The sequence below is a fragment of the Alternaria triticimaculans genome, assembly GCF_023758025.1.
Source record: "Alternaria triticimaculans strain BMP 0046 chromosome Unknown scaffold_10, whole genome shotgun sequence".
Lineage (NCBI taxonomy): Eukaryota > Fungi > Ascomycota > Dothideomycetes > Pleosporales > Pleosporaceae > Alternaria > Alternaria triticimaculans.
The window spans coordinates 436,357-449,025 of NW_026055967.1; the positions used below are offsets into that span (position 1 = coordinate 436,357).

Below are 12,669 nucleotides of genomic sequence, written 5' to 3' on the forward strand. Positions count from 1 at the left end.
ATGATCGGTGGGCAGAGAGACATAAGCCATCAATCAAACCTCCGATGCCATTAGACCAGGTGCTGTCTACGTTGAGTGCCGAAGCAAAAACTTCCAGCGTCCATGATCAACTCTATGCTTTCTTTGGAATGAATCAAGATGACCGGATTCGTCTGAACCCATCCTATGAGATTTCTTTGCAGGCCGCCCTGGTCGCAACCGCACGCTCCATAATTGAGGGTACTAAAAGCCTGGATATCTTCGAAACTCTGCCACGATTATCGACAACGAAGACTACACCCTCTTGGGTTCCCAACTTTACCGCACACCGTCTCGTCGTGCCTTTTTTGCCGTTACATGCGCTACGTAGCTCCAACGAACGCTCTGAAATGTATGCATGGAACGGTAAATGCGATGAGCGTACTCTGTGGGTACATGGTCGGGTCGTTGCTACCGTAGACGTAGAAGTTGACCACGAAATCTCAACGTCGGAAGGAGACATCAACACAGCATATCTTCCTTTGCTGCTGCGAATAATAGACGCCTGGACGACTTCTCGATATTATGATCCAGAAGCACCTTTACCAGTGCTTGAGTCCATACTACCGGCGCTCCTTGCGGAAGGGCATTGTGGACCCTGCTCGTACGAGCCGGAGGATACCGCTGTATTTGCCAGCGAACTCCAGATCAAATACTGGTATTTTGCAACGAGCAGAGTGAAAAATCCCACATATTCTGCTGAATACAAATATCGGGTCACGCATCACAACATGGAAAAGCGTACCGTAACCGAATATATCAAGATGGTGATGCAAGAACGACAGTTGTATATTACACGAGATGGACATCTCGCGACAGGAAGCGGGCTTCAAAGAGGTGACTTGATCTGCATTCTGCATGGCTGCTCGCATCCAGTCGCGCTTCGACACATACCTGAGAAAGACGCGTATGAGGTTGTCAGCACTTGCTATCTGGAAGACTGGATGGATCCGTGGAATACAGAGGCAGTGAACTGGAAAGAGGACGAAGCCCAGGAGTTTGCATTAATCTGACACACGCTGTTTGGGAATCTAAGAGACGTCTCGTGGTCCTCACACGTTAATCTGGTTCTTGGTTACATATATAGTGACTAACAAGGTGTTCAAAAGCCGGTATCGCGCGGTTTCAACCTCTGTGTATCAAGTGTTGCTGTTCAGTTCCCGATGATGCCTTCCACATGGGATGATGCTGCGTGGCGAGTCGGGCCTTCTTTATTTACTAGCTTCTAGCGCGTCATGGCGCACGTGCAGACGCGTCACGAAATTCCCAACCGCCTCATTCATCCGATCGCAGAATACCAAATGACAGTACCATGCCATCAGCAAACAAGTTACATCAGTCGCAGCCTATTCTTGCTCTCCTCCAATTGTACCCCCACTTCCTTAACACTGCGGCTGCACACATGCCGAGTACGCCGTCGACGAGCCCAATCGAGGTGAACATCCAACCGTCTCCTATGGCATCTCTAAGTGGCTGGAGCATCGCGACCGCGACGGCCGACAGTATACACCGGACGATGTTGTTCGAGGCCGCGGCAGTACCAGCTTTGTCCGGAAAGATGTCAACCATCAGAGCGCTGTACAGCTGCAGTACGACGGTACATCTAGCACCTATGAAGAATTGCAAGATGAGTGGTATGCTGGTATGAACACCACGCTCAACTGCCCAGCCAAATCCAATGAGAGTGCCGACGGAAAGCATATGCAACGTATACGAGCCACGGGAACGAGCGACCTCAATGGGAAAATGTCGAATATCGTTACCAGATACACGGTCTACAGGAAGGCCATACGATTCGGCCGTTTTCGTGTAGTTGAAGTCCATGAGACGGCCTGCAATGAAGCCGCCCGCGATGACTCCTGCGCCTCCGGTTAAGAAGCATAAACTGACAGCCAAAGGGTTGTAGCCGTATCCCTGACCGTAGACCAGTGGTATGGAGGCTTGGATGCAGTACCACACAGCGTATGGGGAGCCTGCTGACCAGAGGATGAGGAACGTGTCAGCGTAGAAAATGAGACGCACCGACGAGAAAGGATTTGGAAAGCTCCATACGCCTTTACCACGCTTTTCTGAGTCTACGTTTCTGGAGATCTCAGGGCCGATTTGTCTTTCCCGTCTTCCGTTAGACCTGATGACAGAGCACCATGTTTTCCACAAGGCGCGAGGACAAACCTCTCCGTTGCCAACGATGTTTCTTCCGGTTTCAGGCATAGTCCATCCGATCAGCATCAAAGAAGATGCGCCAAAGATGACGAGCGTCCAGAAAGCCCACTGCGTCTGTCCCGTAGCTAATACGATACCGCCACCAACGACAGGCCCGAAACATGGCCCAAAGTTCGTAGCTGCGAGCATTGGTCCAAGGATTCTCCCTCGCTCCGCAGGTAAAGAGATATCGGCGACGACCGCGTAAGCTAGCGACATCACTGCCGAACCTCCAACGCTCTGCAAGGACCGCAGGACTAGTAGTGTAGCGTAGCTATTCTCATTGAGAGCCAGGCCCAGGCTGGCTGCGAGGTATATCGCAAAAGTCACCAAGAAGACCGGGCGGCGACCAAGTGTATCCGACAATGGGCCGAAGAAAGCTGGCGAGATCGCCTGAAAGACGAGATAGAGCGTGATGGTCAAATCGATTGCGAGTATGGACGCATTGTACTGCTTGCTTAGGCTCTCGATCAGCGGCAGGTAGATCGTAGCCGTCAAAGACGAAGCAAGCGTTAAGTAGCCGAGGAGGTAGGTGAAGTAAGTGCGCTGACGGCTAGTGAAGATGGTGAACGGTGGCGCTGATACTGCACTTCCTTCGCCCATCTCGGCGTGTGTGTTTGCTGTCGACATGCTAACGTTCAAGATCGGAAAGTGGTGGTGTGGTCGGCTAGAGCGCCGCATCGCTAGGCTCATGCACTCACGTGGCACTGTGATAAGCAAGGGTTAAGCTCGCTGTTGGATGTCACACGAACAATGACTCCTGTGTTGGGGCTCGTCACATCTTGTACACTTGAACTGTCGGTTTCCGCATCTTTTTACTGCTGGCTATCACCGGTTTCCATGCGCATTGTTGTTCGGGTGATGGCTGATACAGAGGTTGTGCGCATCAAGACCGCCGTGCCCCGCACGGTGATCTCATACGTTGATCCCAGCGTTGCAGCATGTGAGTTGACTGGGCAATTGACTTCATCTGGGCTGCTAACCTCAGCATCAGTGCTTCCTGATGGGTTTAAGATCAAAAGAATTTTACCTCATGGCTTCTCAAATTGGAATCAAACTGCTCGAATTCTTACGCTCAACGACGTCGGTGAGGAAGTTTCGTACTTCCTGAAGGTTAGCAAGCTAATGCATGATTATCATTGCTAAACTTGACAGCTGTTCAGGTCTCCTGTGGCGATGTTGGTAAGGGTATGATGCTTGGGGAGTTTACTTCAATGTCAGCCCTTTACGAAAACATGCCAGATCTCGTCCCGCAGCCGATCGGCTGGGGTGGTTACGCAAAAGATGCTAACACTTACTTCTTCATATGCGCATTCCGCGAGATGACTGGAGAAGTACCTGGCGAGGCATCCACCGCAGTCGACCACAGTGAAGAATCTCACGGTAGATCAAGTAAAGAGCTTCAACGCATTAGCGACTTCACTGGCCAGATCGCCCGCCTGCACAAAACCGCGCTTTCCCCAACAGGGAAATTCGGCTTTCCCGTCACGACATATGGGGGCAGACTTCCTCAAGACACCACCTTTTGCGATAGTTGGGAAGAGAGCTTTACACGTGGCATACAGCGGATGTTCGATCTCGAAGAATTACAGCATGGCCACGACAAAGACATGGTACAGCTGCGCGCATATATCGTGGATAAAGCGATACCGCGGTTACTGAGGCCTCTAGAGACCGAAGGCAGGAGCATTTCAGCATGCTTGGTACATGGCGATCTATGGGACGGCAATACCGGAGTCGACAGAAACACGCGGAAGCCAGTGATCTTCGATGCGTGCTCGTCGTATGCGCATCACGAGTGTAAGCTTCACAAGCTTGCTGTTTGACACATACTGACCGTAGTCACGGGATGTTAGATGATCTAGCTCCCTGGCGACTCAAGCGCCACAAGATCAGTGGAGCCTACATAGCCGAATACCTCAAACACTACCCGGCGTCAGAGCCTAAAGAGGACTTCGAACACAGGAACGCTCTGTATTGCATGTAAGCCTCGTTGAAGCAGCATGCTTTGTTCAGTCGAGCTCAGCTGAAGTCTTTATAGAAGGTTCAATCTCTGCTCGTCGGCACTATATTCGGGTGAGCTCAAGTACCGTGAATTGTAAGATCTTTATACACAGTTGAGAAAAACTTTACTAAGCCCCAGCAGTGTCAAGGATGAGATGAAGGCGCTCTTGTGGAGCCTTTTCGGCGATCTCGAACATGCGAAGGTGTGGCAGGATACTGCAGTCACGGGACGGAGTGATCGACCGAGCAAGTTGTGATTTTGTTGTACTGGGATACGGAAATGTTACATCGTTAAATACGAAAACAAAAGACGCACAAAGTGAGCGCGAAGTTTCGCATGGCGTTTAGTCAAGACATCAGCCGCCAGCGACCGGAGAAACAGGTAACGTCGATACGGGAGCTGATAGGAAATCGATGACAGAAGCGACAGAACAATGGTCGTTGCGCAAAGAAACCCTTCAAGATCAAGCAGCCACTTAGTAGTCAACCTCTGACTCGCAATCGCCGCCATTACCGATCTCAAGACCGTCACCAGCGGCAGATCGCAAAGCATCCGTGACGGTTTGCTTGTATGGCAAGCGAAGACCCAGATCCAAGAAGAGACTCGCATGCCACTCGTGCCCATCCAAAGCTTCGTACTTGAAATTCCATTGGCTCATATCGATACCTTTGCTGTCGCCCAGGGAATTTTCGTATCTCAATTCGCTGTACACGGCTTGTTGGGCTGCGAAGGCGCTGCGCAGCTTTTCGCCATAGTCGTTCCTGAGCCATCCCGCCCCCCAGATAGATGCGGTGCACTTCTCTTTGTTTTGACAATTCTCAATCTTACACCATGCTTTCGGTGTGGAAGACCGCTGGCCCGTGGGTGTAATGGTGAATCTCCAGCCGTTGATCTCGAACTCTCCACCGGCCTTCCAGCCCACTGGGTTTTTCCATCGGTCGTTGTTGCACTCGTCTAAGACCTTGTGAAGATTTGTCTTACATTCCTCCACGGTAGGTACAGGCCCCGCGGTGAGTCTGCTGGTGACGCCAATTTCGACTGCCTCGGGGGTACTTGGGAAATAATGCCCTGTGCCGATAGAGCCAGTAGCGCCTTCTAGCTTGGGACAGTAGGTGTTGTCGATAAGATCGAGGAGCGCGTCTTTCGCAACGTACTTGTTTTCCAGGTCATTGCAGGACAGCTCGGAGGTAGGTGTTGCAGTGCCCTCGAGACCTTGGTACGCAGCAAAGAATGCATTCTTGTAGGCCTCGTGGCCTTGAACGGTAGGGTGGAAAGTTCGGAAGAGCCACAGCCAGAGCGATGCCGCATCGGGCTCGTTTGGATCATCGGTTGCGACGTTGTTAGGAAGGTCCATGAGGTCAATTGATGTTCCGTTGTGGGCCTCGTTTGCGATTAAACATGTGAAATAGTTTCCAGATCCTCCACCACTATCCAGGATGGCTTGGCAGTCGCCGGAGGGTGTGGTATCGCTGACAGTGAAGTTTTTCTCAACGTTGGTGTAGAATTCGCAAGGAAAGAACCAAATGTCCTTATTTCGATAGCTCGGCTCTTTGACACCTTCCTCGCAGAAACGGTGCCCTTCGAAGTACAGGTCTGTATCAACATATGTTATCCTGCCACTTTCAGGCTAATTTGCATCAATAACTAATTAGATCTTCTTGTTGAGCCTAAGGTTCAGCTTGTTTATCTGTGTCCGCTGATCTTTCGTAAGTGGCAAGAACTTCTTATCTTAGCACTAGAGCTTAAAAGTAACATTGTTACAAGCTCTTGTGTTAACAATACTTCTCTTTTTAAGAGAACCTAATTATATAAATATATATAAATTTTAGAAGTTATAAGTTACTTATTATAATAAGTTATTAAGTATACTATAAAATAAAAGTAATAGTTCTAAAGTATAACTTTATATATATAGTAATATAAGTTAAAAGTAAAGTATATAAGATACTTTAGTATTATTATTACTTATATAATATATATATATTATAGTACTTTTTTTTACTTTTATTACTTTTAAAATTCTAATTTAACTATATATTTTTATTAATATTAAATACTACTAGCTCTTACTTACTAATATAGTAAGAGTAATCTACTACTAAGTAGCTATATAAGCTAAGTATTATTAATAAATACTTATAAATATAAATATAAATTTATATACTTAATAAAGTATTAAGTTATATAAGTTTTACTTTAAGCGCTTACTTAGTATATAATATAATATAACTTATAATAAGTATACGCTAATAGCTATATATATAAGTTTATACTAAGTAAGTAAATATTTTTTTTATACTAAGATAGCTATAGTAAATATACTACTTATTTATTTAAGTTAGCTAAGTTACTAGCTCTTTTAAGTAGAGACTACTTTTTTTACTTAAAGTAATATTAGTAGTAATATAAAATAGTAGAAGTATACTAATATACTTTTTACTTTTTATAATATATAAGTTAAAATATAAGTTAGTATTTAAGCTATCTTAAATAGTAAAAATAAGTATAGAACTTTATACTAAAGTAAATAAAATATATTATAAAATATATAATTATATAGGTAATAATAGCTGTAGGTAAGACATAAGAGTAATATTGTTATAATATTTAGTATCCTGATTAAAGAAACGCGGGTAGCCAGTGATGAATAGATTAGTCCCCGGCGCGTTTTCAAAGATCGCTTTGATAGTCTCTCGGAGGTCATCGGGAAAGTTTCCGTTGACACCATCAATTCTATCTCGTACTTGGGTGATTGCTTTCGCGCAATCTTCAGAGCAGTCGGGTGAAGAGTCGCATCCATTACACCAGAAATCCCAAAAGCGATAGACACACTAAGTGTTATGTCAATATGGAAGAACTCAACTCATATGCTGAACTTACTTGATCAAGCAGGTAGCTGAACCCGACGTCATTTCCACCGATCGACAATGTAACAAGCTGTGGATAGAAGCCGTTGATGCGCTGGGCTTGCGGAAGTGGGGTCGGGATGGGGTCGCCTCCATCGTTTAGGTCTTCAGACTGTGGTTCTTTGAAGACGTGCTTGGTCAAGGCTCCTGTGCAAGCAATGAAACCGAATGCGTCGATGGTGTCCCTGCCCTTGCGCAATATGTCATCCGCGGCGACCTGGCGAGTCCAAGAGCCTTCGTGGCGATGGCACCAAGTTTCTCTACCATGGTCGTATTCAGGACCAGCACCTGGACCCGCAGCGAAGGAGTCTCCGAGAGCTGCATAACGGTCGACTTGAAAGCCGTCCCGGGATTGTAGGCGATGCCCTACGAGGGCGGCGGAGGAGGTTTGCCAAGCTGCGGCCAGGACGAGAAGCTCCTGTACGAGCATCTTGATGGATCTCTGTGTAAAGTAAAGATGAAGAGCACTGTTGAAGGCCAGCTATGGGTTCCTGAGGATTTATGTTTATATGCAAATGTCTCTTCACGTGCCTCTGGAGGCGAGCCCCATGTCGCGGCGTGGTTCGTGAGGATATACAGAGTACGTTGTTTGAAGTTGAGACACTTAGAGGTGTACAAGCCCCTAAAGCTGACCTGAGTCCAAGTTGCCATGCCACTGAACTGCCTGATGCATGTAACAAAGTCGACGAAGACCGCAGATCGTGCTTTTGAACACTGTTCGCGGCACGGCAGCAGGATAGAAGGGGCTGTTGATTTAGCCTGCCAGCCTAGATAGCTGACGGTAGGGATACGATATACTGACTTCGTCTGTCATATGCTGCTTATCCAGTATCTCTCGATCATCGCGCGTGCTGTATTGTGGGTTACTGCGGCATGCTCAGAAGTGTCTGCCAAACTGTAGTGACGTTACCACTTTCATCATTGATAATAGCCCCATTCATGGCGAGGGCGAGATAATGCCGTCCATTGGGTTCGGTAAACAGCTATCGCGCTCGCGAGTCAGTCTTGGTCCAGTCGGTTGCAACAACTTCGTGGAACACACTCGCATCTTTTCGGTATCGCATACGGCGTTGTCAGCGTTTCAGAAGGTAGAAGGCTAATGAAAAGAGATCATCCGATGCTGTATACGTACGGCACATATGGCTCTCACGCAGCATACTGACATGGCTATCCTGTAGGGGCTGAGATATTTCGAATAGGTTGCATTTGTTGACATCGCACGGGTATCAGCTTTTTTCATAGCGATTGCGGTGGATTCAAGAAAGCGCATCATCCTCGCATAATATAGTCCACTCTCGGTGGAGGGAGCAACATGTATCCTCGGTAGTTGCGCATGTGTGAAGGAAGCATGTATGGGCCCAAATGCGAAGAATCTGGTCAGACGGACCGTCCAGATGGGAAAGCGGCAAAAGCGGAAATCTTCTGCACAATTGGTTTCGCCAGATATGCGTGTTTCATGGCATTAGAAGCGGTCGCGACTTGGCTAGGGGGCGCAAAGGAGGTACGCTTTCCACGCGGAGTGAAAACCAATGTGAGCGCAGACCCCCTGCAGGTGGGTTATGACGACATGATCCTGCCAAGACACTAGCCCCAAGCAACAAGGAAGTGCCACCGTGCCATTTCAGGCCCCCGGGGCCACAACTAACTCCAACCGTAGTACGGAAGGGGCCACAACGCTGGGGCTGTCCTACGGCACAGAAACAGTAATCTATACCGATAAGATTTGAGACATTGGGGGCCGCTCATCCCGTCGAAAGTAAGGCATCGATCTCGGGACGATGTTTGCTGATATTGCGCCGCAAAGGTACGGCGACTGAACCGAACACACGCTCCAAATCTCATGATGCTGTTGAGAAGGAGTCGTGAGCTCACTTAGCTCACACTACTGTCTGGCTCTTCTTTTCGCTATCCATTGGGGCTCCTAAAGACATCCTTAAATATGTCTCCCAACTTCCATCTGTTCTTTGTATACGCTTTAACCTTCTGGTTACAATACTCCTTGGCCTACCACGGAACATCAGCGGACTCCATCACCGTCGGTTTCGCACTCACAGTCGACCATGCCACTGCTACAATTCGCCACAACAGCACATTCTTCGAGGATCTGGTCAAAGTCGAAGCTTGTGAAGAATATGTCAAGTTGATGAAACTGTTCTCGTTGGAGTCCTCCCAACATCCCAGGTGTGTTCTCTCATCATAGCATATGCACAAGATATAAAGCTGATCGTCGCTCAAGCCCACCGTACGAATCACTTGGTGATCTATGGAACGACATACCTCGCCAAAGAGAACGAGCCGCACGCAGAGAGAAAGGACTTCCTGCTTCATCGGAGGTGGCCGTGATTGCAACATTACTCAAAGCCATCGCGGATGTCGCCGAAGCATCTGTGGGTGATCCTATCGCCGCTCTAGTGAGCTTCCCTGCTCTGCCTGGTCTATATCAAGAGGACATAGTCGACGCTGCCTATTACATCGGTCTTCCAAAGTTGGCGAGAGGCCATGCGGATCATCCTCACGAGATGGTTGCCGCGTACGCAGGTTACGGCTACGGCTTGTGCAAAAGCTACAACCGTGTGAATCGATGCTTACCGGATCGTGGACACGACTTCCCATCGCGTGCTGTGCTATTGATCGAGTACACTGAGACTGCACTGCTATTGCACTTGGACACCTTGGGTAAAGCGGTCGAATTGTCGTGGCCGAACATGTACTTGGATCTTCACTTCGATCTTGGTAGTTCGACGACGCCGGACGAGCAGGATGTTCGTAATAGTGTACTCCGCTTTCTGTATCATCATTACAACGAGCGACTGAAGGAAGGACCGCCGAACATGACTGTCATTCTGGTGGGCGACCCCACGAGCGCTAGTGATGGCAAGGTACAGCGGGCAACAACGATTGTGCTTGAAGCTCTTGGGGCGCACGCCGACGTCCTGGCTGAGAACCCTGCATATATGGCAGCAAGGGGAGCTGCAGAGATGGCGTGGCGCACATTTGATGTGGACGAAAGAATGGAGTTGTAGCTCTTGTTGTAGGGCTCGCGATAGCTCTCATTCACGATGATCAGATGGAAGCTGTGGATGCAAGGAACGAGGATGTGCATCCGCTAGTCTCCTTGCCGCTGCCTTCACTAGCTACCTTTCAGCACTTGTTGATATTCGAAGCACATTCTACTTGCAATCTTCGCGACTCCAAAAGAAGAAAGCCGGCAAGTCTCAATTATGGATAGCGGCCCAGTCATGAGATTCGAAACTCTGCACAACCGAAATTTTATCGCTGCAGAAACTGCTCAGTTTGTGGAGTTCCGGTCAGCATGTGGCACAGAGACAGTAGCTGGCCTAAAGCAAGCCGAGTTCCGCTCTTGAAACGATGGGGGCGAAGCACGCTCCGCGATAGAACTGTGCCACTTGGGCACATTGTCGTTGCCTAAAAAACTCGCATGTTGCGATACCTCTACAACTCCATGAAGCGTAGCAAACACTATCATGCCCAAGATTATCTCCCTCATCCTAGCATTCGCTCTATCGCCCTTGCTAGTCGCATGTACCCAGAGCGTCCTGTCCCTGGACAAGACAACACCTAACCAGCCCACGGTCGGCTTCGCCCTAACTGTAGATCACGTCGTCGCATCTGTTCGTTGGAACAATGTCTCAACAGAAGACTTGGTAGAGCTAAAAGCGTCCGAAGAGTACATCGAACTCATGCGACATTTCTCACACCCATCGTCTCAACACCCAAGGTATGGCCCCCACCGCCAAGTAGCCTAGTAGCAATCTGGGCGACTACTGAGACCGGTAACAGCCCTCCATACCACAGTCTCAAGGACCTATTCGATGACTGGCCCCGACAAGAGAAGCGAACCACGCGGAAAGAAAAAGGTCTCCCAGCATCACCAGAAGTAGCAGTCATCGCGAAGGTCCTCGAAGAGGTTGTTGAGGTAGTTAAGACGTATGTAGACTCACCAATTTCGGCCCTGATTAGCTTTCCCGCACTGCCAGGCCTCTATCAGGAAGACATCAGGGACGCAGCGGACTATGTCGGCCTCGCGAAGTTGGGTCCGTGGCTAGAGGCATCACATCCGCACGAGGACGTCGCCGCATACGCAGGAAACGGTCTAGGTCTCTGTAAGGAGTACCACAACGAAGAGAAATGCCGTGAAGAGGGGAAGAATTTCACGTCTCGCCATACGCTACTGGTCGAACACACCGAATCCGCGCTTCTTCTACACCATAACATCCTTCGCGAACCGATCGAGACATCGTACCTATATATGGATCTTGCAACCTCATTCGACTTAGGCAGTGCTCATGAGCCCGACGAACTGGACATACAAGATTTTGTCCTAAGTTTCTTGTACCACCAGTATTACTACCCGACGCCTCATCTTCCCGACTCAATTACTGTGATGATGACGGGTAGTCCCGAAAGTCTCAGCGATGGGAAAGCTCGAAGGGTTACGAAACGTGTCATCGAGGCGCTAGGCGCAAAAGCTGTAATGGTAGAAGAGAACCCTAGCTTCAAAGCTGCAAGAGGCGCAGCTGAGCTGGCATGGTGAGCGATGAAGTTCAGTGAAGGGGTGCAATCGTGAGATTAGACGCCGCTGGAAGAGCCGCTGCTGGCCTTCTTACCATTTCGCTCTCACTTGGATTGGGGTAGACTTCAATGAACTGTGCAATCGTATACACGTACTCATACGTTTCGGCATACATAAAATACATTGTTTTGGTGACCGTGTCAGTGCAAATATGTGGGCACAACCGTGGTCCGAAAGAACAGCGTATGATCGCAATGCTGGCGGATTTCTATGAGACATTGTATCTGCTGCATGCAGCTGTATATAACACACCAATCATGGGCATGATCGTGAGATACCTGTCTAGCCACACAGTCTGCAGATTCTAGCGAGATAGGTGGTGGAAGCGGAATGACTTGGCAACATATCACGATTTTTGCATGTCTCATGTTGTAGGAAGCAGCAAGCTAGTGAGGGGCGAAAATTTAGGGGTGACGATCTTTGAAGTGGATTATTGTACGTGCCGCTATGTAGGGGCCGACTTCCTACAGGCAGGCACCTAGTTCATGGCGCTGTCAAGACGGCCAATAGGACTACGGCTTGGGAAAGAATAGAGTGCGCCTTTGACTCAGACTGCGGTCTGGTCCTAGGTTGGGCTGGGTCTTTGAGATTGTACTTTGGTATACGGTATGATTGCAATAGCTTTGATGTTGTTCGCTGGAGTGCTGTCTGGTGTCTACGGCTTGGGGCTATACCGTGGCACAGAAACCCTACTTTGTAATACTTTCACTTGAAATATAGAATGCGCCCAATTGTCTGCCGAAGACGCCATGTCTACGATGTTGCGAAAACATTGTGCCGCATGAGTACAACGAACATTCCACAACTGGCACGGATGAAGTTCATCGCTCTTAGATGTTCTATTGGGACCAATGACGTGGGAAATATCTGTCCAAACCGTCTTTTACATAGTCTCTGGAATCTGAAATGGCGAAAAATTAAGATCTGTCGGTCCACCCAAGATC

At 48.6% G+C, this 12,669-nt stretch overlaps 3 protein-coding genes across 3 annotated transcripts; 2 read left to right on the forward strand and 1 right to left on the reverse strand.

The window, feature by feature from the left end:
- Positions 1 to 4,700: 4,700 nt before the first annotated feature.
- On the reverse strand, positions 4,701 to 7,561 carry J4E78_007019 (uncharacterized protein; the record flags this gene model as incomplete). Its single annotated transcript, XM_049367629.1, has 2 exons — positions 4,701 to 5,852; positions 7,106 to 7,561. 2 exons carry the CDS (start codon positions 7,559 to 7,561, stop codon positions 4,701 to 4,703), a joined length of 1,608 nt encoding a protein of 535 aa, XP_049220599.1.
- Positions 7,562 to 9,070: 1,509 nt separating this feature from the next.
- J4E78_007020 (uncharacterized protein) lies at positions 9,071 to 10,154 on the forward strand (the record flags this gene model as incomplete). The annotated part of the gene is made up of 2 exons (XM_049367630.1): positions 9,071 to 9,312; positions 9,368 to 10,154. 2 exons carry the CDS (start codon positions 9,071 to 9,073, stop codon positions 10,152 to 10,154), a joined length of 1,029 nt encoding a protein of 342 aa, XP_049220600.1.
- Positions 10,155 to 10,616: 462 nt separating this feature from the next.
- Positions 10,617 to 11,686, forward strand: J4E78_007021 (uncharacterized protein; the record flags this gene model as incomplete). Its single annotated transcript, XM_049367631.1, has 2 exons — positions 10,617 to 10,819; positions 10,948 to 11,686. The coding sequence occupies 2 exons, from the start codon at positions 10,617 to 10,619 to the stop codon at positions 11,684 to 11,686; spliced, it is 942 nt and encodes a 313-aa protein (XP_049220601.1).
- Between the last annotated feature and the right edge of the window lie 983 nt (positions 11,687 to 12,669).